Source organism: Coregonus lavaretus (genome assembly GCF_964263955.1).
Source record: "Coregonus lavaretus genome assembly, contig: HAP1_SCAFFOLD_1259, whole genome shotgun sequence".
Taxonomy (NCBI): domain Eukaryota; kingdom Metazoa; phylum Chordata; class Actinopteri; order Salmoniformes; family Salmonidae; genus Coregonus; species Coregonus lavaretus.
Window position 1 is genome coordinate 60,049 of NW_028165377.1, and position 26,344 is coordinate 86,392.

The following is a 26,344-nucleotide window of genomic DNA, read 5'->3' on the forward strand; positions in this document are numbered from 1 at the left end:
GTTGGAAATGGGGCGGATGGTGGTGGCCAGGCTTTTATAAGGAAGGGGGGGTTGGAAATGGGGCGGATGGTGGTGTCCAGGCCAGGCTTTTATAAGGAAGGGGAGGTTGGAAATGGGGCGGATGGTGGTGTCCAGGCCAGGCTTTTATAAGGAAGGGGAGGTTGGAAATGGGGCGGATGGTGGAGTCCAGTCCAGGCTTTTTATAAGACTGGTTGACTGCAGCTGTTTTGTAGTTGGAGTGGCAGGGCCTAAAATATATGTTTGGGTCCACCAGCCACTGTGTCACTCAGATTTACTATCTTCACAAATATTGCTTTTCACAAAAATTACACCAACAAAACACAGAAAAACATGCTTTGTAATGTTTCTAAAACAATAAATGTATTACTAGTAAGAAGTCATGTGGTATATTGTTTAATTTCTTTTAACCAAAATATCACAGATGAGACACAAAATGTCACCTGCCCCTTTAAGGGCGGGAGGTTACCGTGGTAATGCGACTCGGTCATCAAACCAAATCAAATTTTATTTGTCACATACACGTGTTTAGCAGATTTTATAGCGGGTGTAGCGAAATGCTTGTGCTTCTAGCTCCGACAGTGCAGTAATATCTAACAATTTCACAACATATACCCTATACACACAAATCTAGTAAGGAATGGAATTTAAGAAAATATACATATATGGACAAGCAATGACAGAGCGGCATGGACTAAGATACAGTGGAATATTATAGAATACAGTATATACATATGAGGTAATATGGGTTAGGTTGAGGTCAACAGAGCAGATGAGTCTAGTATATGTCCCTTGATGTGAATGGGAACATTGACATGTTGGGTGATATTGAAATAGCCCAGAACAGCAATGAAAATCAGAGGCAAGTTTTGGGTTTGATGAGTCCATGTGAATATTCACATCGCCAAGCAACAGTAAGCGAGGGGGAGTGGTTCAGACAGGAATGATTCATTAGCTTTAGGAGGACGGTACATAAGGCCAGTGGTCATGGAGCAGGATATTTATAGGCTACGTATTGAAATGAGGAGACAGTTCAGTTATTTAGATTGTAGAGTTATACAGTACAGTGGGGTGGAGCGGGGTCACAGTGGGGTGGAGCGGGGTCACAGTGGGGTGGAGCGGGGTCACAGTGGGGTGGAGCGGGGTCACAGTGGGGTGGAGCGGGGTCAGACAGGGAACAACAATAACAGGACAGTGGGGTGGAGCGGGGTCAGACAGGGAACAACAATAACAGGACAGTGGGGTGGAGCGGGGTCACACAGGGAACAACAATAACAGGACAGTGGGGTGGAGCGGGGTCACACAGGGAACAACAATAACAGGACAGTGGGGTGGAGCGGGGTCAGACAGGGAACAACAATAACAGGACAGTGGGGTGGAGCGGGGTCAGACAGGGAACAACAATAACAGGACAGTGGGGTGGAGCGGGGTCACACAGGGAACAACAATAACAGGACAGTGGGGTGGAGCGGGGTCAGACAGGGAACAACAATAACAGGACAGTGGGGTGGAGCGGGGTCACACAGGGAACAACAATAACAGGACAGTGGGGTGGAGCGGGGTCAGACAGGGAACAACAATAACAGGACAGTGGGGTGGAGCGGGGTCAGACAGGGAACAACAATAACAGGACAGTGGGGTGGAGCGGGGTCACACAGGGAACAACAATAACAGGACAGTGGGGTGGAGCGGGGTCAGACAGGGAACAACAATAACAGGACAGTGGGGTGGAGCGGGGTCACACAGGGAACAACAATAACAGGACAGTGGGGTGGAGCGGGGTCACACAGGGAACAACAATAACAGGACAGTGGGGTGGAGCGGGGTCACAGTGGGGTGGAGCGGGGTCACAGTGGGGTGGAGCGGGGTCAGACAGGGAACAACAATAACAGGACAGTGGGGTGGAGCGGGGTCACACAGGGAACAACAATAACAGGACAGTGGGGTGGAGCGGGGTCACAGTGGGGTGGAGCGGGGTCAGACAGGGAACAACAATAACAGGACAGTGGGGTGGAGCGGGGTCACACAGGGAACAACAATAACAGGACAGTGGGGTGGAGCGGGGTCAGACAGGGAACAACAATAACAGGACAGTGGGGTGGAGCGGGGTCACACAGGGAACAACAATAACAGGACAGTGGGGTGGAGCGGGGTCACACAGGGAACAACAATAACAGGACAGTGGGGTGGAGCGGGGTCAGACAGGGAACAACAATAACAGGAACATAAAGGAAATGGTAGTAGAATAAAATTAACAATTTAGCATAGCATAATACAGGAAGGAACTATTTGTAGTCCAATATTTCCATGTGTATTGGGGAAGGGGGGGATGGGGGCAGTGGATAAACTGAGCAGTAGAATATTTACATTTACATTTTTAGTCATTTAGCAGACGCTCTTATCCAGAGCGACTTACAGGAGCAATTAGGGTTAAGTGCCTTTCTTAAGGGCACATCGACAGATTTTTCACCTAGTCGGCTCGGGGATTAGAACCAGAGACCTTTCGGTTACTGGCACAACGCTCATACCCACTAAGCTACCTGCCGCCCCCATAAGAGTCTGGTAGCAGCAGCTGGGAGGTGCTGAGGTGCAGAGAATCAGCAGGTGGTCAGTCTAGTTGAAGTGTTCAGCAGTCTGATGGCTTGTAGATAGAAACTGTCTCTGAGCCTGTTGGTATCAGACCTCATGCTCCAATACAGTCTGATGGCTGGCAGGTAGAAACTGTCTCTGAGCCTGTTGGTATCAGACCTCATGCTCCAATACAGTCTGATGGCTTGTAGATAGAAACTGTCTCTGAGCCTGTTGGTATCAGACCTCATGCTCCAATACAGTCTGATGGCTTGTAGATAGAAACTGTCTCTGAGCCTGTTGGTATCAGACCTCATGCTCCGATACAGTCTGATGGCTTGTAGATAGAAACTGTCTCTGAGCCTGTTGGTATCAGACCTCATGCTCCGGTACCGTCTGATGGCTTGTAGATAGAAACTGTCTCTGAGCCTGTTGGTATCAGACCTCATGCTCCAATACAGTCTGATGGCTTGTAGATAGAAACTGTCTCTGAGCCTGTTGGTATCAGACCTCATGCTCCAATACAGTCTGATGGCTTGTAGATAGAAACTGTCTCTGAGCCTGTTGGTATCAGACCTCATGCTCCGATACAGTCTGATGGCTTGTAGATAGAAACTGTCTCTGAGCCTGTTGGTATCAGACCTCATGCTCCGATACAGTCTGATGGCTTGTAGATAGAAACTGTCTCTGAGCCTGTTGGTATCAGACCTCATGCTCCAATACAGTCTGATGGCTTGTAGATAGAAACTGTCTCTGAGCCTGTTGGTATCAGACCTCATGCTCCGATACCGTCCGTCTGATGGTAAGGGAGAGAACAGCTCGTGGCTGGAGGGTGTGTTGGGTCCTTGATGATGCTGCGGGCCTTCCTCAGGCACCATTTTGAGTAGATGTCCTGGATGGGTGGGAGCACGGTCCCAGTGATGTCCTGGATGGGTGGGAGCACGGTCCCAGTGATGTCCTGGATGGGTGGGAGCACGGTCCCAGTGATGTCCTGGATGGGTGGGAGCACGGTCCCAGAGATGTCCTGGATGGGTGGGAGCACGGTCCCAGGGATGTCCTGGATGGGTGGGTGGGAGCACGGTCCCAGTGATGTCCTGGATGGGTGGGTGGGAGCACGGTCCCAGTGATGTCCTGGATGGGTGGGAGCACGGTCCCAGTGATGTCCTGGATGGGTGGGAGCACGGTCCCAGGGATGTCCTGGATGGGTTGGCGCATGGTCCCAGTGATGTCCTGGATGGGTGGGAGCACGGTCCCAGTGATGTCCTGGATGGGTGGGAGCACGGTCCCAGTGATGTCCTGGATGGGTGGGAGCATGGTCCCAGTGATGTCCTGGATGGGTGGGAGCACGGTCCCAGTGATGTCCTGGATGGGTGGGAGCACGGTCCCAGTGATGTCCTGGATGGGTGGGAGCACGGTCCCAGTGATGTCCTGGATGGGTGGGAGCACGGTCCCAGTGATGTCCTGGATGGGTGGGAGCACGGTCCCAGGGATGTCCTGGATGGGTGGGAGCACGGTCCCAGGGATGTCCTGGATGGGTGGGAGCACGGTCCCAGTGATGTCCTGGATGGGTGGGAGCACGGTCCCAGTGATGTCCTGGATGGGTGGGAGCACGGTCCCAGTGATGTCCTGGATGGGTGGGAGCACGGTCCCAGGGATGTCCTGGATGGGTGGGAGCACGGTCCCAGTGATGTCCTGGATGGGTGGGAGCACGGTCCCAGTGATGTCCTGGATGGGTGGGAGCACGGTCCCAGTGATGTCCTGGATGGGTGGGAGCACGGTCCCAGTGATGTCCTGGATGGGTGGGAGCACGGTCCCAGTGATGTCCTGGATGGGTGGGAGCACGGTCCCAGTGATGTCCTGGATGGGTGGGAGCACGGTCCCAGTGATGTCCTGGATGGGTGGGAGCACGGTCCCAGTGATGTCCTGGATGGGTGGGAGCACGGTCCCAGTGATGTCCTGGATGGGTGGGAGCACGGTCCCAGTGATGTCCTGGATGGGTGGGAGCACGGTCCCAGTATTGTCCTGGATGGGTTGGCGCATGGTCCCAGTGATGTCCTGGATGGGGTGGGAGCACGGTCCCAGTGATGTCCTGGATGGGTGGGAGCACGGTCCCAGTGATGTCCTGGGTGGGTGGGAGCACGGTCCCAGTGATGTCCTGGATGGGTGGGAGCACGGTCCCAGTGATGTCCTGGATGGGTGGGAGCACGGTCCCAGTGATGTCCTGGATGGGTGGGAGCATGGTCCCAGTGATGTCCTGGATGGGTGGGAGCACGGTCCCAGTGATGTCCTGGATGGGTGGGAGCACGGTCCCAGTGATGTCCTGGATGGGTGGGAGCACGGTCCCAGTGATGTCCTGGACAGTCTTCACCACCCTCTGGAGGGCCTTGGGGTCAGAGTTAGGGGTTACGGTTGGTCTCCAACGCTGTGAGTATCCTGGTTAATAATATTTCCAACGCGTGATCAACCATGATCTAGCACCCGATGAAGCAGATATTTGACCTGTTTTACAGTTTTTAAATCTGAAAACAAAACAGAAGTTAGACTTTGACACCAGGAGACATGCTGAGTGGAATTTTATCATAATATCTCTGCTCAGGCCATTCTACAGCCAGTAGGCCTGGTTTTCCTGTCCCTGTCAGCTCGACCTCTGTCCCAGCAGAACCAGCATCCTAACACTTAGTTAGAGTTTGGGTTATCTTACCTGATGGGGGTATCTTGTTGTGTTCTCTCCAGTTTGTAGCCAGCCCACTGTGCTGTCCCAGCCGAGCCAGCATCCTAACACTTAGTTAGAGTTTGGGTTATCTTACCTGATGGGGGTATCTTGTTGTGTTCTCTCCAGTTTGTAGCCAGCCCACTTGTGCTGTCCCAGCAGAGCCAGCATCCTAACACTTAGTTAGAGTTTGGGTTATCTTACCTGATGGGGGTATCTTGTTGTGTTCTCTCCAGTTTGTAGCCAGCATCCTAACACTTAGTTAGAGTTTGGGTTATCTTACCTGATGGGGGTATCTTGTTGTGTTCTCTCCAGTTTGTAGCCAGCCCACTGTGCTGTCCCAGCAGAGCCAGCATCCTAACACTTAGTTAGAGTTTGGGTTATCTTACCTGATGGGGGTATCTTGTTGTGTTCTCTCCAGTTTGTAGCCAGCCCACTGTGCTGTCCCAGCAGAGCCAGCATCCTAACACTTAGTTAGAGTTTGGGTTATCTTACCTGATGGGGGTATCTTGTTGTGTTCTCTCCAGTTTGTAGCCAGCATCCTAACACTTAGTTAGAGTTTGGGTTATCTTACCTGATGGGGGTATCTTGTTGTGTTCTCTCCAGTTTGTAGCCAGCCCACTGTGCTGTCCCAGCAGAGCCAGCATCCTAACAGGGAAGTATCCCCATAACCACCATGTGATCAACAACACTCTGGAAGGGAACTGCAGCAGCCCGGCCTGGCAGAAGACCCAAGAGCCCCAGACCTTCCCTGCTCTACTGCAGGCTTACGCTGGCTACCAGACCTTCTTCGCTGGGAAGTACCTCAACCAGGTAACTACACCTCACCTAACTCTACCACTAACCCTACGCTGGCTACCAGACCTTCTTCGCTGGGAAATACCTCAACCAGGTAACTACACCTCACCTAACTCTACCACTAACCCTACGCTGGCTACCAGACCTTCTTCGCTGGGAAATACCTCAACCAGGTAACTACACCTCACCTAACTCTACCACTAACCCTACGCTGGCTACCAGACCCCTCCTTCACTGGGGAGTACCTCAACCAGGTAACTACACCTCACCTAACTCTACCACTAACCCTACGCTGGCTACCAGACCTCCTTCACTGGGGAGTACCTCAACCAGGTAACTACACCTCACCTAACTCTACCACTAACCCTACGCTGGCTACCAGACCCCTCCTTCACTGGGGAGTACCTCAACCAGGTAACTACACCTCACCTAACTCTACCACTAACCCTACGCTGGCTACCAGACCCCTCCTTCACTGGGGAGTACCTCAACCAGGTAACTACACCTCACCTAACTCTACCACTAACCCTACGCTGGCTACCAGACCTTCTTCACTGGGGAGTACCTCAACCAGGTAACTACACCTCACCTAACTCTACCACTAACCCTACGCTGGCTACCAGACCCCTCCTTCACTGGGAAGTACCTCAACCAGGTAACTACACCTCACCTAACTCTACCACTAACCCTACGCTGGCTACCAGACCCCTCCTTCACTGGGGAGTACCTCAACCAGGTAACTACACCTCACCTAACTCTACCACTAACCCTACGCTGGCTACCAGACCCCTCCTTCACTGGGGAGTACCTCAACCAGGTAACTACACCTCACCTAACTCTACCACTAACCCTACGCTGGCTACCAGACCCCTCCTTCACTGGGAAGTACCTCAACCAGGTAACTACACCTCACCTAACTCTACCACTAACCCTACGCTGGCTACCAGACCCCTCCTTCACTGGGGAGTACCTCAACCAGGTAACTACACCTCACCTAACTCTACCACTAACCCTACGCTGGCTACCAGACCCCTCCTTCACTGGGGAGTACCTCAACCAGGTAACTACACCTCACCTAACTCTACCACTAACCCTACGCTGGCTACCAGACCTTCTTCACTGGGAAGTACCTCAACCAGGTAACTACACCTCACCTAACTCTACCACTAACCCTACGCTGGCTACCAGACCCCTCCTTCACTGGGGAGTACCTCAACCAGGTAACTACACCTCACCTAACTCTACCACTAACCCTACGCTGGCTACCAGACCTTCTTCACTGGGGAGTACCTCAACCAGGTAACTACACCTCACCTAACTCTACCACTAACCCTACGCTGGCTACCAGACCCCTCCTTCACTGGGGAGTACCTCAACCAGGTAACTACACCTCACCTAACTCTACCACTAACCCTACGCTGGCTACCAGACCCCTCCTTCACTGGGGAGTACCTCAACCAGGTAACTACACCTCACCTAACTCTACCACTAACCCTACGCTGGCTACCAGACCTCCTTCGCTGGGAAGTACCTCAACCAGGTAACTAGACCTCACCTAACTCTACCACTAACCCTACGCTGGCTACCAGACCTCCTTCACTGGGAAATACCTCAACCAATTCAATTTTAAAAAACGGTATTTATCCCAAAGGGGCAATTACTTTGGACAAGGTAAGAGTCTGCAACAATATGACAGCATGCCACAACCATACCACAACCATACCACAACCATACCACAACCATACCACAACCATACCACAACCACACCACACACAGCATCTTCACGTCATCATGTCCTATCATGTATGTAGATTACACTGTAAGGGTGATGATCTGTTCCCACACCTCCCTAACTCTCGGAGGACATGTACGAATGGCTTTATCTCAGAGTAGCAGCAGGTCCTCTGAGTAACACTCAGTTTACCCCCCCCCCCCCTCGACTCACACACTATGGATCAATGTATAGACCCCCCCCCCCCCCCCGACTCACACACTATGGATCAATGTATAGACCCCCCCCCCCCCTCGACTCACACACTATGGATCAATGTATAGACCCCCCCCCCCCCCCCGACTCACACACTATGGATCAATGTATAGACCCCCCCCCCCCCCCCCCGACTCACACACTATGGATCAATGTATAGGAACTCACCCTGTCTGGCTCTGAATCTCTGTGAACTGACTCTCTTTCTGTCTCTCTGACTCTGTCTCTGTTTCAGTATGGAAACTGACTATACATGTGGTTTAGAATAGAAACTGACTCTCTCTCTGTTTCAGTATGGAAACTGACTATACATGTGGTTTAGTATAGAAACTGACTCTGTCTCTGTTTCAGTATGGAAACTGACTATACATGTGGTTTAGTATAGAAACTGACTCTGTCTCTGTGTTTCAGTATGGAAACTGACTATACATGTGGTTTAGTATAGAAACTGACTCTGTCTCGGTTTCAGTATGGAAACTGACTATACATGTGGTTTAGTATAGAAACTGACTGTCTCTGTGTTTCAGTATGGAAACTGACTATACATGTGGTTTAGTATAGAAACAGACTCTGTCTCGGTTTCAGTATGGAAACTGACTATACATGTGGTTTAGTATAGAAACAGACTCTGTCTCTGTGTTTCAGTATGGAAACTGACTATACATGTGGTTTAGTATAGAAACTGACTCTGTCTCTGTGTTTCAGTATGGAAACTGACTATACATGTGGTTTAGTATAGAAACAGACTCTGTCTCTGTTTCAGTATGGAAACTGACTATACATGTGGTTTAGTATAGAAACAGACTGTGTTTCAGTATGGGAACTGACTATACATGTGGTTTAGTATAGAAACAGACTCTGTCTCTGTGTTTCAGTATGGAAACTGACTATACATGTGATTTAGTATAGAAACTGACTCTGTCTCTGTGTTTCAGTATGGAAACTGACTATACATGTGGTTTAGTATAGAAACTGACTCTGTCTCTGTGTTTCAGTATGGAAACTGACTATACATGTGGTTTAGTATAGAAACTGACTCTGTCTCTGTGTTTCAGTATGGAAACTGACTATACATGTGGTTTAGTATAGAAACTGACTCTGTCTCTGTGTTTCAGTATGGAAACTGACTATATATGTGGTTTAGTATAGAAACAGACTCTGTCTCTGTTTCAGTATGGAAACTGACTATACATGTGGTTTAGTATAGAAACTGACTCTGTCTCTGTTTCAGTATGGAAACTGACTATACATGTGGTTTAGTATAGAAACTGACTCTGTCTCTGTGTTTCAGTATGGAAACTGACTATACATGTGGTTTAGTATAGAAACTGTCTCTGTCTCTGTTTCAGTATGGAAACTGACTATACATGTGGTTTAGTATAGAAACAGACTGTGTTTCAGTATGGGAACTGACTATACATGTTGTTTAGTATAGAAACTGACTCTGTCTCTGTTTCAGTATGGAAACTGACTATACATGTGGTTTAGTATAGAAACTGACTCTGTCTCTGTTTCAGTATGGAAACTGACTATACATGTGGTTTAATATAGAAACTGACTCTGTCTCTGTGTTTCAGTATGGAAACTGACTATACATGTGGTTTAGTATAGAAACTGACTCTGTCTCTGTTTCAGTATGGAAACTGACTATACATGTGGTTTAGTATAGAAACTGACTCTGTCTCTGTTTCAGTATGGAAACTGACTATACATGTGATTTAGTATAGAAACTGTCTCTGTCTCTGTGTTTCAGTATGGAAACTGACTATACATGTGGTTTAGTATAGAAACTGACTCTGTCTCTGTGTTTCAGTATGGGAACTGACTATACATGTGGTTTAGTATAGAAACAGACTCTGTCTCTGTTTCAGTATGGAAACTGACTATACATGTGGTTTAGTATAGAAACAGACTCTGTCTCTGTTTCAGTATGGAAACTGACTATACATGTGGTTTAGTATAGAAACTGACTCTGTCTCTGTTTCAGTATGGAAACTGACTATACATGTGGTTTAGTATAGAAACTGACTCTGTCTCTGTGTTTCAGTATGGAAACTGACTATACATGTGGTTTAGTATAGAAACAGACTCTGTCTCGGTTTCAGTATGGAAACTGACTATACATGTGGTTTAGTATAGAAACAGACTCTGTCTCTGTGTTTCAGTATGGAAACTGACTATACATGTGGTTTAGTATAGAAACTGACTCTGTCTCTGTGTTTCAGTATGGAAACTGACTATACATGTGGTTTAGTATAGAAACAGACTCTGTCTCTGTTTCAGTATGGAAACTGACTATACATGTGGTTTAGTATAGAAACAGACTCTGTGTTTCAGTATGGGAACTGACTATACATGTGGTTTAGTATAGAAACTGACTCTGTCTCTGTTTCAGTATGGAAACTGACTATACATGTGGTTTAGTATAGAAACTGACTCTGTCTCTGTTTCAGTATGGAAACTGACTATACATGTGGTTTAGTATAGAAACTGACTCTGTCTCTGTTTCAGTATGGAAACTGACTATACATGTGGTTTAGTATAGAAACTGACTCTGTCTCTGTTTCAGTATGGAAACTGACTATACATGTGGTTTAGTATAGAAACTGACTCTGTCTCTGTGTTTCAGTATGGAAACTGACTATACATGTGGTTTAGTATAGAAACTGTCTCTGTCTCTGTTTCAGTATGGAAACTGACTATACATGTGGTTTAGTATAGAAACAGACTCTGTGTTTCAGTATGGGAACTGACTATACATGTGGTTTAGTATAGAAACTGACTCTCTCTGTTTCAGTATGGAAACTGACTATACATGTGGTTTAGTATAGAAACTGACTCTGTCTCTGTTTCAGTATGGAAACTGACTATACATGTGGTTTAGTATAGAAACTGACTCTGTCTCTGTGTTTCAGTATGGAAACTGACTATACATGTGGTTTAGTATAGAAACAGACTCTGTCTCGGTTTCAGTATGGAAACTGACTATACATGTGGTTTAGTATAGAAACTGACTCTGTCTCTGTGTTTCAGTATGGAAACTGACTATACATGTGGTTTAGTATAGAAACTGACTCTGTCTCTGTTTCAGTATGGAAACTGACTATACATGTGGTTTAGTATAGAAACTGACTCTTTCTCTGTTTCAGTATGGAAACTGACTATACATGTGGTTTAGTATAGAAACTGACTCTGTCTCTGTTTCAGTATGGAAACTGACTATACATGTGGTTTAGTATAGAAACAGACTCTGTCTCTGTGTTTCAGTATGGAAACTGACTATACATGTGGTTTAGTATAGAAACAGACTCTCTCTCTGTTTCAGTATGGGAACCCAGATGCAGGAGGAGTGGAGCATGTTCCTCTGGGATGGGACTACTGGATCGCTCTGGTGAGATTAGATTATCCACTATATCAGTCTAGACTCTGGGGAGATTAGATTATCCACTATATCAGTCTAGACTCTGGGGAGATTAGATTATCCACTATATCAGTCTAGACTCTGGGGAGATTAGAATATCCACTATATCAGTCTAGACTCTGGGGAGATTAGATTATCCACTATATCAGTCTAGACTCTGGGGAGATTAGATTATCCACTATATCAGTCTAGACTCTGGGGAGATTAGATTATCCACTATATCAGTCTAGACTCTGGTGAGATTAGATTATCCACTATATCAGTCTAGACTCTGGTGAGATTAGATTATCCACTATATCAGTCTAGACTCTGGGGAGATTAGATTATCCACTATATCAGTCTAGACTCTGGGGAGATTAGATTATCCACTATATCAGTCTAGACTCTGGGGAGATTAGATTATCCACTATATCAGTCTAGACTCTGGGGAGATTAGATTATCCACTATATCAGTCTAGACTCTGGGGAGATTAGATTATCCACTATATCAGTCTAGACTCTGGGGAGATTAGATTATCCACTATATCAGTCTAGACTCTGGGGAGATTAGATTATCCACTATATCAGTCTAGACTCTGGTGAGATTAGATTATACACTATATCAGTGTAGACTCTGGTGAGATTAGATTATCCACTATATCAGTCTAGACTCTGGGGAGATTAGATTATCCACTATATCAGTCTAGACTCTGGTGAGATTAGATTATCCACTATATCAGTCTAGACTCTGGGGAGATTAGATTATCCACTATATCAGTCTAGACTCTGGGGAGATTAGATTATCCACTATATCAGTCTAGACTCTGGGGAGATTAGATTATCCACTATATCAGTCTAGACTCTGGGGAGATTAGATTATCCACTATATCAGTCTAGACTCTGGGGAGATTAGATTATCCACTATATCAGTCTAGACTCTGGTGAGATTAGATTATCCACTATATCAGTCTAGACTCTGGGGAGATTAGATTATCCACTATATCAGTCTAGACTCTGGTGAGATTAGATTATCCACTATATCAGTCTAGACTCTGGGGAGATTAGATTATCCACTATATCAGTCTAGACTCTGGGGAGATTAGATTATCCACTATATCAGTCTAGACTCTGGGGAGATTAGATTATCCACTATATCAGTCTAGACTCTGGTGAGATTAGATTATCCACTATATCAGTCTAGACTCTGGGGAGATTAGATTATCCACTATATCAGTCTAGACTCTGGGGAGATTAGATTATCCACTATATCAGTCTAGACTCTGGGGAGATTAGATTATCCACTATATCAGTCTAGACTCTGGGGAGATTAGATTATCCACTATATCAGTCTAGACTCTGGGGAGATTAGATTATCCACTATATCAGTCTAGACTCTGGGGAGATTAGATTATCCACTATATCAGTCTAGACTCTGGGGAGATTAGATTATCCACTATATCAGTCTAGACTCTGGGGAGATTAGATTATCCACTATATCAGTCTAGACTCTGGTGAGATTAGATTATCCACTATATCAGTCTAGACTCTGGGGAGATTAGATTATCCACTATATCAGTCTAGACTCTGGCGAGATTAGATTATCCACTATATCAGTCTAGACTCTGGGGATATTAGATTATCCACTATATCAGTCTAGACTCTGGGGAGATTAGATTATCCACTATATCAGTCTAGACTCTGGGGAGATTAGATTATCCACTATATCAGTCTAGACTCTGGTGAGATTAGATTATCCACTATATCAGTCTAGACTCTGGGGAGATTAAATTATCCACTATATCAGTCTAGACTCTGGGGAGATTAGATTATCCACTATATCAGTCTAGACTCTGGTGAGAACAACAACACTTCACCTCAGTAGTCTACAACTATACTCTGTCTCTGTTCTATTCAGGAGAGGAACTCTAAGTACTACAACTATACTCTGTCTGTGAATGGGAAGCCTAAGAAACATGGAGGGAACTACAGCGAAGACTACCTGACAGACGTACTGGTGAGTACAGCTGTTAGTAGTCCTGCTGAAGGACACAGAATACCCTGCATTACTGGAAACGACTGTCCCTGTCCACTAACTCATGGTCAGATCACTACAGCATCAATCTGGGATCAACTTGTGTGTAACTACCTCTACCTCTGTCCTCTCTAGACCAACATGTCTCTAGACTTCCTCCAGTATAAGTCTAACTACCGCCCGTTTTTCATGATGGTGTCGACCCCAGCCCCCCACTCCCCATGGACCTCCGCCCCGCAGTACCAGGACCGCTTCAAGGATCTCAAGGCCCCCCGAGACCCCAACTTCAACGTCCATGGGAAGGTAGGCTCCAAACATGGCAACCCCAACACCACCACACTACAGCATCTAACCCCAACACTACAGCACCTAACCCCAACACCACCACACTACAGCACCTAACCCCAACACCACCACACTACAGCACCTAACACCACCATACCACCATACCACCACACTACAGCACCTAACCCCAACACTACAGCACCTAACCCCAACACCACCATACCACCACACTACAGCACCTAACCCCAACACCACCACACTACAGCACCTAACCCCACCATACCACCACACTACAGCACCTAACCCCAACACTACAGCACCTAACCCCAACACCACCATACCACCATACCACCACACTACAGCACCTAACCCCAACACCACCACACTACAGCACCTAACCCCAACACCACCATACCACCATACCACCACACTACAGCACCTAACCCCAACACCACCACACTACAGCACCTAACCCCAACACTACAGCACCTAACCCCAACACCACCATACCACCATACCACCACACTACAGCACCTAACCCCAACACCACCACACTACAGCACCTAACCCCAACACCACCACACTACAGCACCTAACCCCAACACCACCACACTACAGCACCTAACCCCAATACCACCACACTACAGCACCTAACCCCAACACCACCACACTACAGCACCTAACCCCAATACCACCACCACCACACTACAGCACCTAACACCACCACCACCACACTACAGCACCTAACCCCAACACCACCACACTACAGCACCTAACCCCAACACTACAGCACCTAACCCCAACACCACCATACCACCACACTACAGCACCTAACCCCAACACCACCACACTACAGCACCTAACCCCAACACCACCACACTACAGCACCTAACCCCAACACCACCACACTACAGCACCTAACCCCAATACCACCACACTACAGCACCTAACCCCAACACCACCACCACCACACTACAGCACCTAACACCACCACACTACAGCACCTAACCCCAACACCACCACACTACAGCACCTAACCCCAACACCACCACACTACAGCACCTAATCCCAACACCACCACACTACAGCACCTAACCCCAACACCACCACACTACAGCACCTAACCCCAACACTACAGCACCTAACACCACCATACCACCACACTACAGCACCTAACCCCAACACCACCACACTACAGCACCTAACCCCAACACCACCACACTACAGCACCTAACCCCAACACCACCACACTACAGCACCTAACCCCAACACCACCACACTACAGCACCTAACCCCAACACCACCACACTACAGCACCTAACACCACCACACTACAGCACCTAACCCCAACACCACCACACTACAGCACCTAACCCCACCACCACCACACTACAGCACCTAACCCCAACACCACCACACTACAGCACCTAACCCCAACACCACCACACTACAGCACCTAACCCCAACACCACCACACTACAGCACCTAACCCCAACACCACCACACTACAGCACCTAACCACAACACTACAGCACCTAACCCCAACACCACCATACCACCACACTACAGCACCTAACCCCAACACCACCACACTACAGCACCTAACCCCAACACTACAGCACCTAACCCCAACACCACCATACCACCACACTACAGCACCTAACCCAGACACCACCACACTACAGCACCTAACCCCAACACCACCACACTACAGCACCTAACCCCAACACCACCACACTACAGCACCTAACCCCAACACCACCACACTACAGCACCTAACACCACCACACTACAGCACCTAACCCCAACACCACCACACTACAGCACCTAACCCCACCACCACCACACTACAGCACCTAACCCCAACACTACAGCACCTAACCCCACCACCACCACACTACAGCACCTAACCCCAACACTACAGCACCTAACCCCAACACCACCATACCACAACACTACAGCACCTAACCCCAACACCACCACACTACAGCACCTAACCCCAACACCACCACACTACAGCACCTAACCCCAACACCACCACACTACAGCACCTAACCCCAACACCACCACACTACAGCACCTAACACCACCACACTATAGCACCTAACCCCAACACCACCACACTACAGCACCTAACCCCACCACCACCACACTACAGCACCTAACCCCAACACCACCACACTACAGCACCTAACCCCAACACCACCACACTACAGCACCTAACCCCAACACCACCACACTACAGCACCTAACCCCAACACTACAGCACCTAACCCCAACACCACCATACCACCACACTACAGCACCTAACCCCAACACCACCACACTACAGCACCTAACCCCAACACCACCACACTACAGCACCTAACCCCAACACCACCACACTACAGCACCTAACCCCAACACCACCACACTACAGCACCTAACCCCAACACCACCACACTACAGCACCTAACACCACCACACTACAGCACCTAACCCCAACACCACCACACTACAGCACCTAACCCCACCACCACCACACTACAGCACCTAACCCCAACACCACCACACTACAGCACCTAACCCCAACACCACCACACTACAGCACCTAACCCCAACACTACCACACTACAGCACCTAACCCCAACACCACCACACTACAGCACCTAACCCCAACACCACCACACTACAGCACCTAACCCCAACACCACCACACTACAGCACCTAACCCCAACACCACCACACTACAGCACCTAACCACAACACTACAGCACCTAACCCCACCATACCACCACACTACAGCACCTAACCCCAACACCACCACACTACAGCACCTAACCCCAACACCACCACACTACAGCACCTAACCCCAACACCACCACACTACAGCACCTAACCCCAACACTACAGCACCTAACCCTAACACCACCATACCACCACACTACAGCACCTAACCCCACCACCACCACACTACAGCACCTAACCCCAACACCACCACACTACAGCACCTAACCCCAACACCACCACACTACAGCACCTAACCCCAACACCACCACACTACAGCACCTAACACCAACACCACCACACTACAGCACCTAACCTCAACACTACAGCACCTAACCCCAACACCACCATACCACCACACTACAGCACCTAACCCCAACACTACAGCACCTAACCCTAACACCACCATACCACCATACCACCACACTACAGCACCTAACCCCAACACCACCACACTACAGCACCTAACCCCAACACCACCACACTACAGCACCTAACCCCAACACCACCACACTACAGCACCTAACCCCAACACCACCACACTACAGCACCTATCCCCAACACCACCACACTACAGCACCTAACCCCAACACCACCACACTACAGCACCTAACCCCAACACCACCACACTACAGCACCTAACCACCATACCACCACACTACAGCACCTAACCACCATACCACCACACTACAGCACCTAACCCCAACATCACCACACTACAGCACCTAACCCCAACATCACCACACTACAGCACCTAACCCCAACACCACCATACCACCACACTACAGCACCTAACCCCAACACCACCACACTACAGCACCTAACCCCAACACCACCACACTACAGCACCTAACCCCAACACCACCACACTACAGCACCTAACCCCAACACCACCACACTACAGCACCTAACCCCAACACCACCACACTACAGCACCTAACCCCAACACCACCACACTACAGCACCTAACCCCAACACCACCATACCACCACACTACAGCACCTAACCCCAACACCACCACACTACAGCACCTAACCCCAACACCACCACACTACAGCACCTAACCCCAACACCACCATACCACCACACTACAGCACCTAACCCCAACACTACAGCACCTAACCCCAACACCACCACACTACAGCACCTAACCCCAACATCACCACACTACAGCACCTAACCCCAACATCACCACACTACAGCACCTAACCCCAACACCACCACACTACAGCACCTAACCCCAACACAACCATACCACCACACTACAGCACCTAACCCCAACACTACAGCACCTAACCCCAACACCACCACACTACAGCACCTAACCCCAACACCACCACACTACAGCACCTAACCCCAACACCACCACACTACAGCACCTAACCCCAACACCACCACACTACAGCACCTAACCCCAACACCACCATACCACCACACTACAGCACCTAACCCCAACACCACCACACTACAGCACCTAACCCCAACACCACCACACTACAGCACCTAACCCCAACACCACCACACTACAGCACCTAACCCCAACACCACCACACTACAGCACCTAACCACAACACTACAGCACCTAACCCCAACACCACCATACCACCACACTACAGCACCTAACCCCAACACCACCACACTACAGCACCTAACCCCAACACTACAGCACCTAACCCCAACACCACCATACCACCACACTACAGCACCTAACCCAGACACCACCACACTACAGCACCTAACCCCAACACCACCACACTACAGCACCTAACCCCAACACCACCACACTACAGCACCTAACCCCAACACCACCACACTACAGCACCTAACACCACCACACTACAGCACCTAACCCCAACACCACCACACTACAGCACCTAACCCCACCACCACCACACTACAGCACCTAACCCCAACACTACAGCACCTAACCCCACCACCACCACACTACAGCACCTAACCCCAACACTACAGCACCTAACCCCAACACCACCATACCACAACACTACAGCACCTAACCCCAACACCACCACACTACAGCACCTAACCCCAACACCACCACACTACAGCACCTAACCCCAACACCACCACACTACAGCACCTAACCCCAACACCACCACACTACAGCACCTAACACCACCACACTATAGCACCTAACCCCAACACCACCACACTACAGCACCTAACCCCACCACCACCACACTACAGCACCTAACCCCAACACCACCACACTACAGCACCTAACCCCAACACCACCACACTACAGCACCTAACCCCAACACCACCACACTACAGCACCTAACCCCAACACTACAGCACCTAACCCCAACACCACCATACCACCACACTACAGCACCTAACCCCAACACCACCACACTACAGCACCTAACCCCAACACCACCACACTACAGCACCTAACCCCAACACCACCACACTACAGCACCTAACCCCAACACCACCACACTACAGCACCTAACCCCAACACCACCACACTACAGCACCTAACACCACCACACTACAGCACCTAACCCCAACACCACCACACTACAGCACCTAACCCCACCACCACCACACTACAGCACCTAACCCCAACACCACCACACTACAGCACCTAACCCCAACACCACCACACTACAGCACCTAACCCCAACACTACCACACTACAGCACCTAACCCCAACACCACCACACTACAGCACCTAACCCCAACACCACCACACTACAGCACCTAACCCCAACACCACCACACTACAGCACCTAACCCCAACACCACCACACTACAGCACCTAACCACAACACTACAGCACCTAACCCCACCATACCACCACACTACAGCACCTAACCCCAACACCACCACACTACAGCACCTAACCCCAACACCACCACACTACAGCACCTAACCCCAACACCACCACACTACAGCACCTAACCCCAACACTACAGCACCTAACCCTAACACCACCATACCACCACACTACAGCACCTAACCCCACCACCACCACACTACAGCACCTAACCCCAACACCACCACACTACAGCACCTAACCCCAACACCACCACACTACAGCACCTAACCCCAACACCACCACACTACAGCACCTAACACCAACACCACCACACTACAGCACCTAACCTCAACACTACAGCACCTAACCCCAACACCACCATACCACCACACTACAGCACCTAACCCCAACACTACAGCACCTAACCCTAACACCACCATACCACCATACCACCACACTACAGCACCTAACCCCAACACCACCACACTACAGCACCTAACCCCAACACCACCACACTACAGCACCTAACCCCAACACCACCACACTACAGCACCTAACCCCAACACCACCACACTACAGCACCTATCCCCAACACCACCACACTACAGCACCTAACCCCAACACCACCACACTACAGCACCTAACCCCAACACCACCACACTACAGCACCTAACCACCATACCACCACACTACAGCACCTAACCACCATACCACCACACTACAGCACCTAACCCCAACATCACCACACTACAGCACCTAACCCCAACATCACCACACTACAGCACCTAACCCCAACACCACCATACCACCACACTACAGCACCTAACCCCAACACCACCACACTACAGCACCTAACCCCAACACCACCACACTACAGCACCTAACCCCAACACCACCACACTACAGCACCTAACCCCAACACCACCACACTACAGCACCTAACCCCAACACCACCACACTACAGCACCTAACCCCAACACCACCACACTACAGCACCTAACCCCAACACCACCATACCACCACACTACAGCACCTAACCCCAACACCACCACACTACAGCACCTAACCCCAACACCACCACACTACAGCACCTAACCCCAACACCACCATACCACCACACTACAGCACCTAACCCCAACACTACAGCACCTAACCCCAACACCACCACACTACAGCACCTAACCCCAACATCACCACACTACAGCACCTAACCCCAACATCACCACACTACAGCACCTAACCCCAACACCACCACACTACAGCACCTAACCCCAACACAACCATACCACCACACTACAGCACCTAACCCCAACACTACAGCACCTAACCCCAACACCACCACACTACAGCACCTAACCCCAACACCACCACACTACAGCACCTAACCCCAACACCACCACACTACAGCACCTAACCCCAACACCACCACACTACAGCACCTAACCCCAACACCACCATACCACCACACTACAGCACCTAACCCCAACACCACCACACTACAGCACCTAACCCCAACACCACCACACTACAGCACCTAACCCCAACACCACCATACCACCACACTACAGCACCTAACCCCAACACTACAGCACCTAACCCCAACACCACCACACTACAGCACCTAACCCCAACACCACCACACTACATTACCTAACCCCAACACCACCACACTACAGCACCTAACCCCAACACCACCATACCACCACACTACAGCACCTAACCCCAACACCACCACACTACAGCACCTAACCCCAACACCACCATACCACCACACTACAGCACCTAACCCCAACACTACAGCACCTAACCCCAACACCACCACACTACAGCACCTAACCCCAACACCACCACACTACAGTACCTAACCCCAACACCACCACACTACAGCACCTAACCCCAACACCACCACACTACAGCACCTAACCCCAACACCACCATACCACCACACTACAGCACCTAACCCCAACACCACCACACTACAGCACCTAACCCCAACACCACCACACTACAGCACCTAACCCCAACACCACTACAGCATCTAACACCACCACACTACAGCACCTAACCCCAACACCACCACACTACAGCACCTAACACCACCATACCACCACACTACAGCACCTAACCCCAACACCAGCACACTCCAGGACCTAACCGAAAGGTCGCTGGTTTGAAGCCCCGAGACGTTCTTCTCTTGAGCAAGGCAGTTAACCCTAACAACAACTGCTTCCCGGGCTCTGATGACGTGGACGTGGATTAAGGCAGCCCCCCGCACCTCTCTGATTCAGAGGGGTGGGGTTAAATGTGGAAGACACATTTCAGTTGAATGCATTCAGTTGTACAACTGACTAGATATCCCCCTTCCTTTCCCTTTCCAACTGTCTGATGGCCATGTCTGAACTCTCACCAAACCATAGAGACCTACCAGTTAAGAACTGCTCTCTCTTTACCATAATAACCATCATCTCTTGCCCATCTCTCAACCCCCCTCACTCTCCCCCTCCCTCCCCCTCCCTCTCCCTCTCCTCCTCCCTCCCTCTCCGCTCCCCCCTCCCTCTCCCTCTCCCCCTCCCTCCCTTCCTCTCCCTCTCCCCCTCCCTCCCTCTCCCTCTCCCCCTTCCTCCCTCTCCCTCTCCCCCTTTCTCCGCTCCCCCCTCCTCCAGGACAAGCACTGGTTGATCAGACAGGCTAAGACTCCTATGACCAACTCCTCTATTGAGTTACTGGATGATGCCTTCAGGAAACGGTTAGTAGCACCTCTCTACTCCTCTTCTCTCTCCTCCTGTTTTCTCTCTCCTCCTCCTCCTGTCTTCTCTCTCCTCCTCCTCCTGTCTTCTCTCTCCTCCTGTCTTCTCTCTCCTCCTCCTCCTCCTGCTGTCTTCTCTCTCCTCCTGTCTTCTCTCTCCTCCTGTCTTCTCTCTCCTCCTCCTCCTCCGTCTGTCTTCTCTCCTCCTCCTCCTGCTGTCTTCTCTCCTCCTCCTCCTGTCTTCTCTCTCCTCCTGTCTTCTCTCTCCTCCTCCTCCTCCTGCTGTCTTCTCTCCTCCTCCTCCTCCTCCTGTCTTCTCTCTCCTCCTGTCTTCTCTCTCCTCCTGCCTTCTCTCTCCTCGTCCTCCTGCTGTCTTCTCTCTCCTCCTCCTCCTCCTGCTGTCTTCTCTCTCCTCCTCCTGCTGTCTTCTCTCTCCTCCTCCTCCTCCTGTCTTCTCTCTCCTCCTCCTGCTGTCTTCTCTCTCCTCCTCCTCCTGCTGTCTTCTCTCTCCTCCTCCTCCTGTCTTCTCTCTCCTCCTCCTGCTGTCTTCTCTCTCCTCCTCCTCCTGTCTTCTCTCTCCTCCTGTCTTCTCTCTCCTCCTCCTCCTCCTCCTGTTTTCTCTCTCCTCCTCCTGCTGTCTTCTCTCTCCTCCTCCTGCTGTCTTCTCTCTCCTCCTCCTGTCTTCTCTCTCCTCCTCCTGCTGTCTTCTCTCTCCTCCTCCTCCTCCTGCTGTCTTCTCTCTCCTCCTCCTCCTGTCTTCTCTCTCCTCCTGTCTTCTCTCTCCTCCTCCTGCTGTCTTCTCTCTCCTCCTCCTCCTCCTGCTGTCTTCTCTCTCCTCCTCCTCCTCCTGCTGTCTTCTCTCTCCTCCTCCTCCTGTCTTCTCTCTCCTCCTGTCTTCTCTCTCCTCCTCCTGCTGTCTTCTCTCTCCTCCTCCTGCTGTCTTCTCTCTCCTCCTGCTGTCTTCTCTCTCCTCCTCCTCCTCCTGCTGTCTTCTCTCTCCTCCTCCTCCTCCTCCTGTCTTCTCTCTCCTCCTCCTGCTGTCTTCTCTCTCCTCCTCCTCCTCCTGCTGTCTTCTCTCTCCTCCTCCTCCTCCTGTCTTCTCTCTCCTCCTCCTGCTGTCTTCTCTCTCCTCCTCCTCCTGCTGTCTTCTCTCTCCTCCTCCTCCTGCTGTCTTCTCTCTCCTCCTCCTCCTCCTGTCTTCTCTCTCCTCCTCCTCCTCCTCCTCCTCCTGCTGTCTTCTCTCTCCTCCTCCTCCTGCTGTCTTCTCTCTCCTCCTCCTCCTCCTCCTCCTGCTGTCTTCTCTCTCCTCCTCCTGTCTTCTCTCTCCTCCTGTCTCCTCCTCCTGTTCTTCCTCTTCCTCCCGGACCACCACCTCCTCTTTTACTCTTCTGGAGCTGGTTCCCTTTCCCACCCCATGTCAATCTAGCAAACCAGGCAACTAAAAGCAACTTTCTAAACAATGTTTTGGTTCGTTTCTAGCTTGTTAGCCAGCTAGCTAACGTTAAGTTAGCTGGCTAGCCAGTTCAAATAATGACCATATCATATAGCTGACAACGTCTTTACATTGGCTAATTTGTATTCATTATTACAGGAAAATAAACTCACAATAAGGTCATTATTTACAAGTTAATGGTGAGCTAATTACAGAAAATAGCTTACAGTTGGGAGTGGGACTAAATAATAATAATAATATGCCATTTAGCAGACACTTTTATCCAAAGCGACTTACAGTCATGTGTGCATACATTTTTACGTATGGGTGGTCCCGGGGATCAAACCCACTACCCTGGCGTTACAAGCACCGTGCTCTACCAGCTGAGCTACAGAGGACCACAGTTCTCAGCCATAAAAGCAGGGCATTCTACCAGAGAAGTGTAGAACTTGGACACTGCCTCGTTGGCTTAACGTTATTTCCTAATATGACTTTGGTGCAGATCATGTTGTTCTTTACATTACCATCTCTGGTAAACTGCCCCCGGGACCACCCATACGTAAAAATGTATGCACACATGACTGTAAGTCGCTTTGGATAAAAGCGTCTGCTAAATGGCATATTATTATTATTATTAAACACACACTATATCCCATTTTAAGTTTATTTGTCACATACACAGGATACAGAAGGTGTAAATGGTACATTGAAATGGTTACTTGCATAGTGGAGTCTTTTGTTTACACATGTAGCTAGCTAGCTAAACAATTAATCATAATCACAACTCGTTACTACCCTGCATGAATCTACAGGTAGCTAAAGCTAACCAACTAGGTTCAATGTTAGCTAGCTAGCTAACATTAGGCTATAACTAGCAATACAAATGGCTCTGAGATACGATAATATTACTACACAGATTATACACGTAACGTTAGCTAGCGAGTCTGCCAGCTAACGTTAGCTAGCTAGCTAACAGTACGCTTTAACTTGCATTGAAAACGATTTTCTGACAAAATTTGAAACATATAATATCTGAAAATGTAGCTAGCTAGACTCTCTTACCCGTATACATGGATGGACACTTCTCCCTCTCTGTCACGGATGCCATGGTTGCCCTTAGTTTGAAGATGTAATCCGGAGACAGGTGTTTTTTGCAGTTCTGCCAATCCGAACTCATCTCTCAGCATGACCAGTCCATCCATTATCTCAGCCAATCATGGCTAGCGGGAAGGTTATTCTCTGTTTCCGTGGTTAAACCAACCGGGCTCGTAATTTAAGAATTGTATTTGTATTTACAGATCCCATACAAGTTTGTTATTAAGGCACATGAAAGTTCACGTTCCAGAAGGCATTTCTGCCCAAAAACGCATATTGATAAAAAAAAAAAAAAATTGTTTAAATGCCTCTCCTGTGAACTAGTGATGTGCGACATACGCCTAGTTTCCTGAAACGAGTCACCTTTATGAGTTATAATGTGTGTCTCCCCCCCCCCCCCACTAGGTGGCGTACTCTGCTGTCAGTGGATGACCTGGTGGAGAAGGTGGTTAAGAGGTTAGAGGTCAGAGGTGAATTGGAGAACACTTACATCATCTTCACCTCAGACAACGGATACCACACAGGTACACACACCTCTCACAGACAGGTACACAGACACACACACACAGACACAGGTACTCATTTCTCACACACACACACACACACACACACACACACACACACACACACACACACACACACACACACACACACACACACACACACACACAGACACAGGTACTCATGCCCCACACACACCGCATACAGAAAAGTAAACATCTCCACCTCTAAGAGGATAGCTGTCACTCCGCTGACTCTCCCCCCCCCCTCCCAGGTCAGTTCTCTCTCCCCCTGGATAAGAGGCAGCTCTCTCCCCCCCCAGGTCAGTTCTCTCTCCCCCCCAGGTCAGTTCTCTCTCCCCCTGGATAAGAGGCAGCTCTCTCCCCCCCAGGTCAGTTCTCTCTCCCCCTGGATAAGAGGCAGCTCTCCCCCCCCAGGTCAGTTCTCTCTCCCCCTGGATAAGAGGCAGCTCTCTCCCCCCCCAGGTCAGTTCTCTCTCCCCCTGGATAAGAGGCAGCTCTCTCCCCCCCAGGTCAGTTCTCTCTCCCCCTGGATAAGAGGCAGCTCTCTCCCCCCCCAGGTCAGTTCTCTCTCCCCCCCAGGTCAGTTCACTCTCCCCCCCAGGTCAGTTCTCTCTCCCCCTGGATAAGAGGCAGCTCTCTCCCCCCAGGTCAGTTCTCTCTCCCCCTGGATAAGAGGCAGCTCTCTCCCCCCAGGTCAGTTCTCTCTCCCCCTGGATAAGAGGCAGCTCTCACCCCCCCCAGGTCAGTTCTCTCTCCCCCTGGATAAGAGGCAGCTCTCTCTCCCCCCCAGGTCAGTTCTCTCTCCCCCTGGATAAGAGGCAGCTCTCTCCCCCCAGGTCAGTTCTCTCTCCCCCTGGATAAGAGGCAGCTCTCTCCCCCCCAGGTCAGTTCTCTCTCCCCCTGGATAAGAGGCAGCTCTCTCCCCCCCAGGTCAGTTCTCTCTCCCCCTGGATAAGAGGCAGCTCCCCCCCCCCCAGGTCAGTTCTCTCTCCCCCTGGATAAGAGGCAGCTCTCCCCCCCCAGGTCAGTTCTCTCTCCCCCTGGATAAGAGGCAGCTCTCTCCCCCCCCAGGTCAGTTCTCTCTCCCCCTGGATAAGAGGCAGCTCTCTCCCCCCCAGGTCAGTTCTCTCTCCCCCTGGATAAGAGGCAGCTCTCTCTCCCCCCCAGGTCAGTTCTCTCTCCCCCTGGATAAGAGGCAGCT

The 26,344-nt window shown here is 50.0% G+C and overlaps 1 protein-coding gene and 1 long non-coding RNA gene across 3 annotated transcripts in view; one reads left to right on the forward strand and one right to left on the reverse strand.

Annotated features, from left to right (window-relative positions):
* Window positions 1–26,344, forward strand: part of LOC311115921 (N-acetylglucosamine-6-sulfatase-like) — a 67,585-nt gene that overhangs the window by 30,009 nt on the left and 11,232 nt on the right. Inside the window, exons 3-8 of the mRNA XM_084191045.1 lie at window positions 5,903–6,109; window positions 11,407–11,472; window positions 13,397–13,495; window positions 13,649–13,816; window positions 22,010–22,092; window positions 25,025–25,143. Of these exons, the coding sequence (XP_084047171.1) occupies window positions 5,903–6,109; window positions 11,407–11,472; window positions 13,397–13,495; window positions 13,649–13,816; window positions 22,010–22,092; window positions 25,025–25,143 (742 nt within the window). The remainder of the gene's footprint in view (window positions 1–5,902; window positions 6,110–11,406; window positions 11,473–13,396; window positions 13,496–13,648; window positions 13,817–22,009; window positions 22,093–25,024; window positions 25,144–26,344) is intronic.
* Window positions 19,380–21,395, reverse strand: LOC311115923. Of its 2 annotated transcripts, none has more exons than XR_014611324.1 (3): window positions 21,026–21,395; window positions 20,132–20,938; window positions 19,380–19,767 (listed from the first exon to the last, which is right to left on the reverse strand). It is a non-coding gene; the product is annotated as an uncharacterized lncRNA (long non-coding RNA). The 2 variants fall into 2 exon arrangements; XR_014611325.1 differs by having other exon boundaries at window positions 20,132–20,669; window positions 20,786–21,395.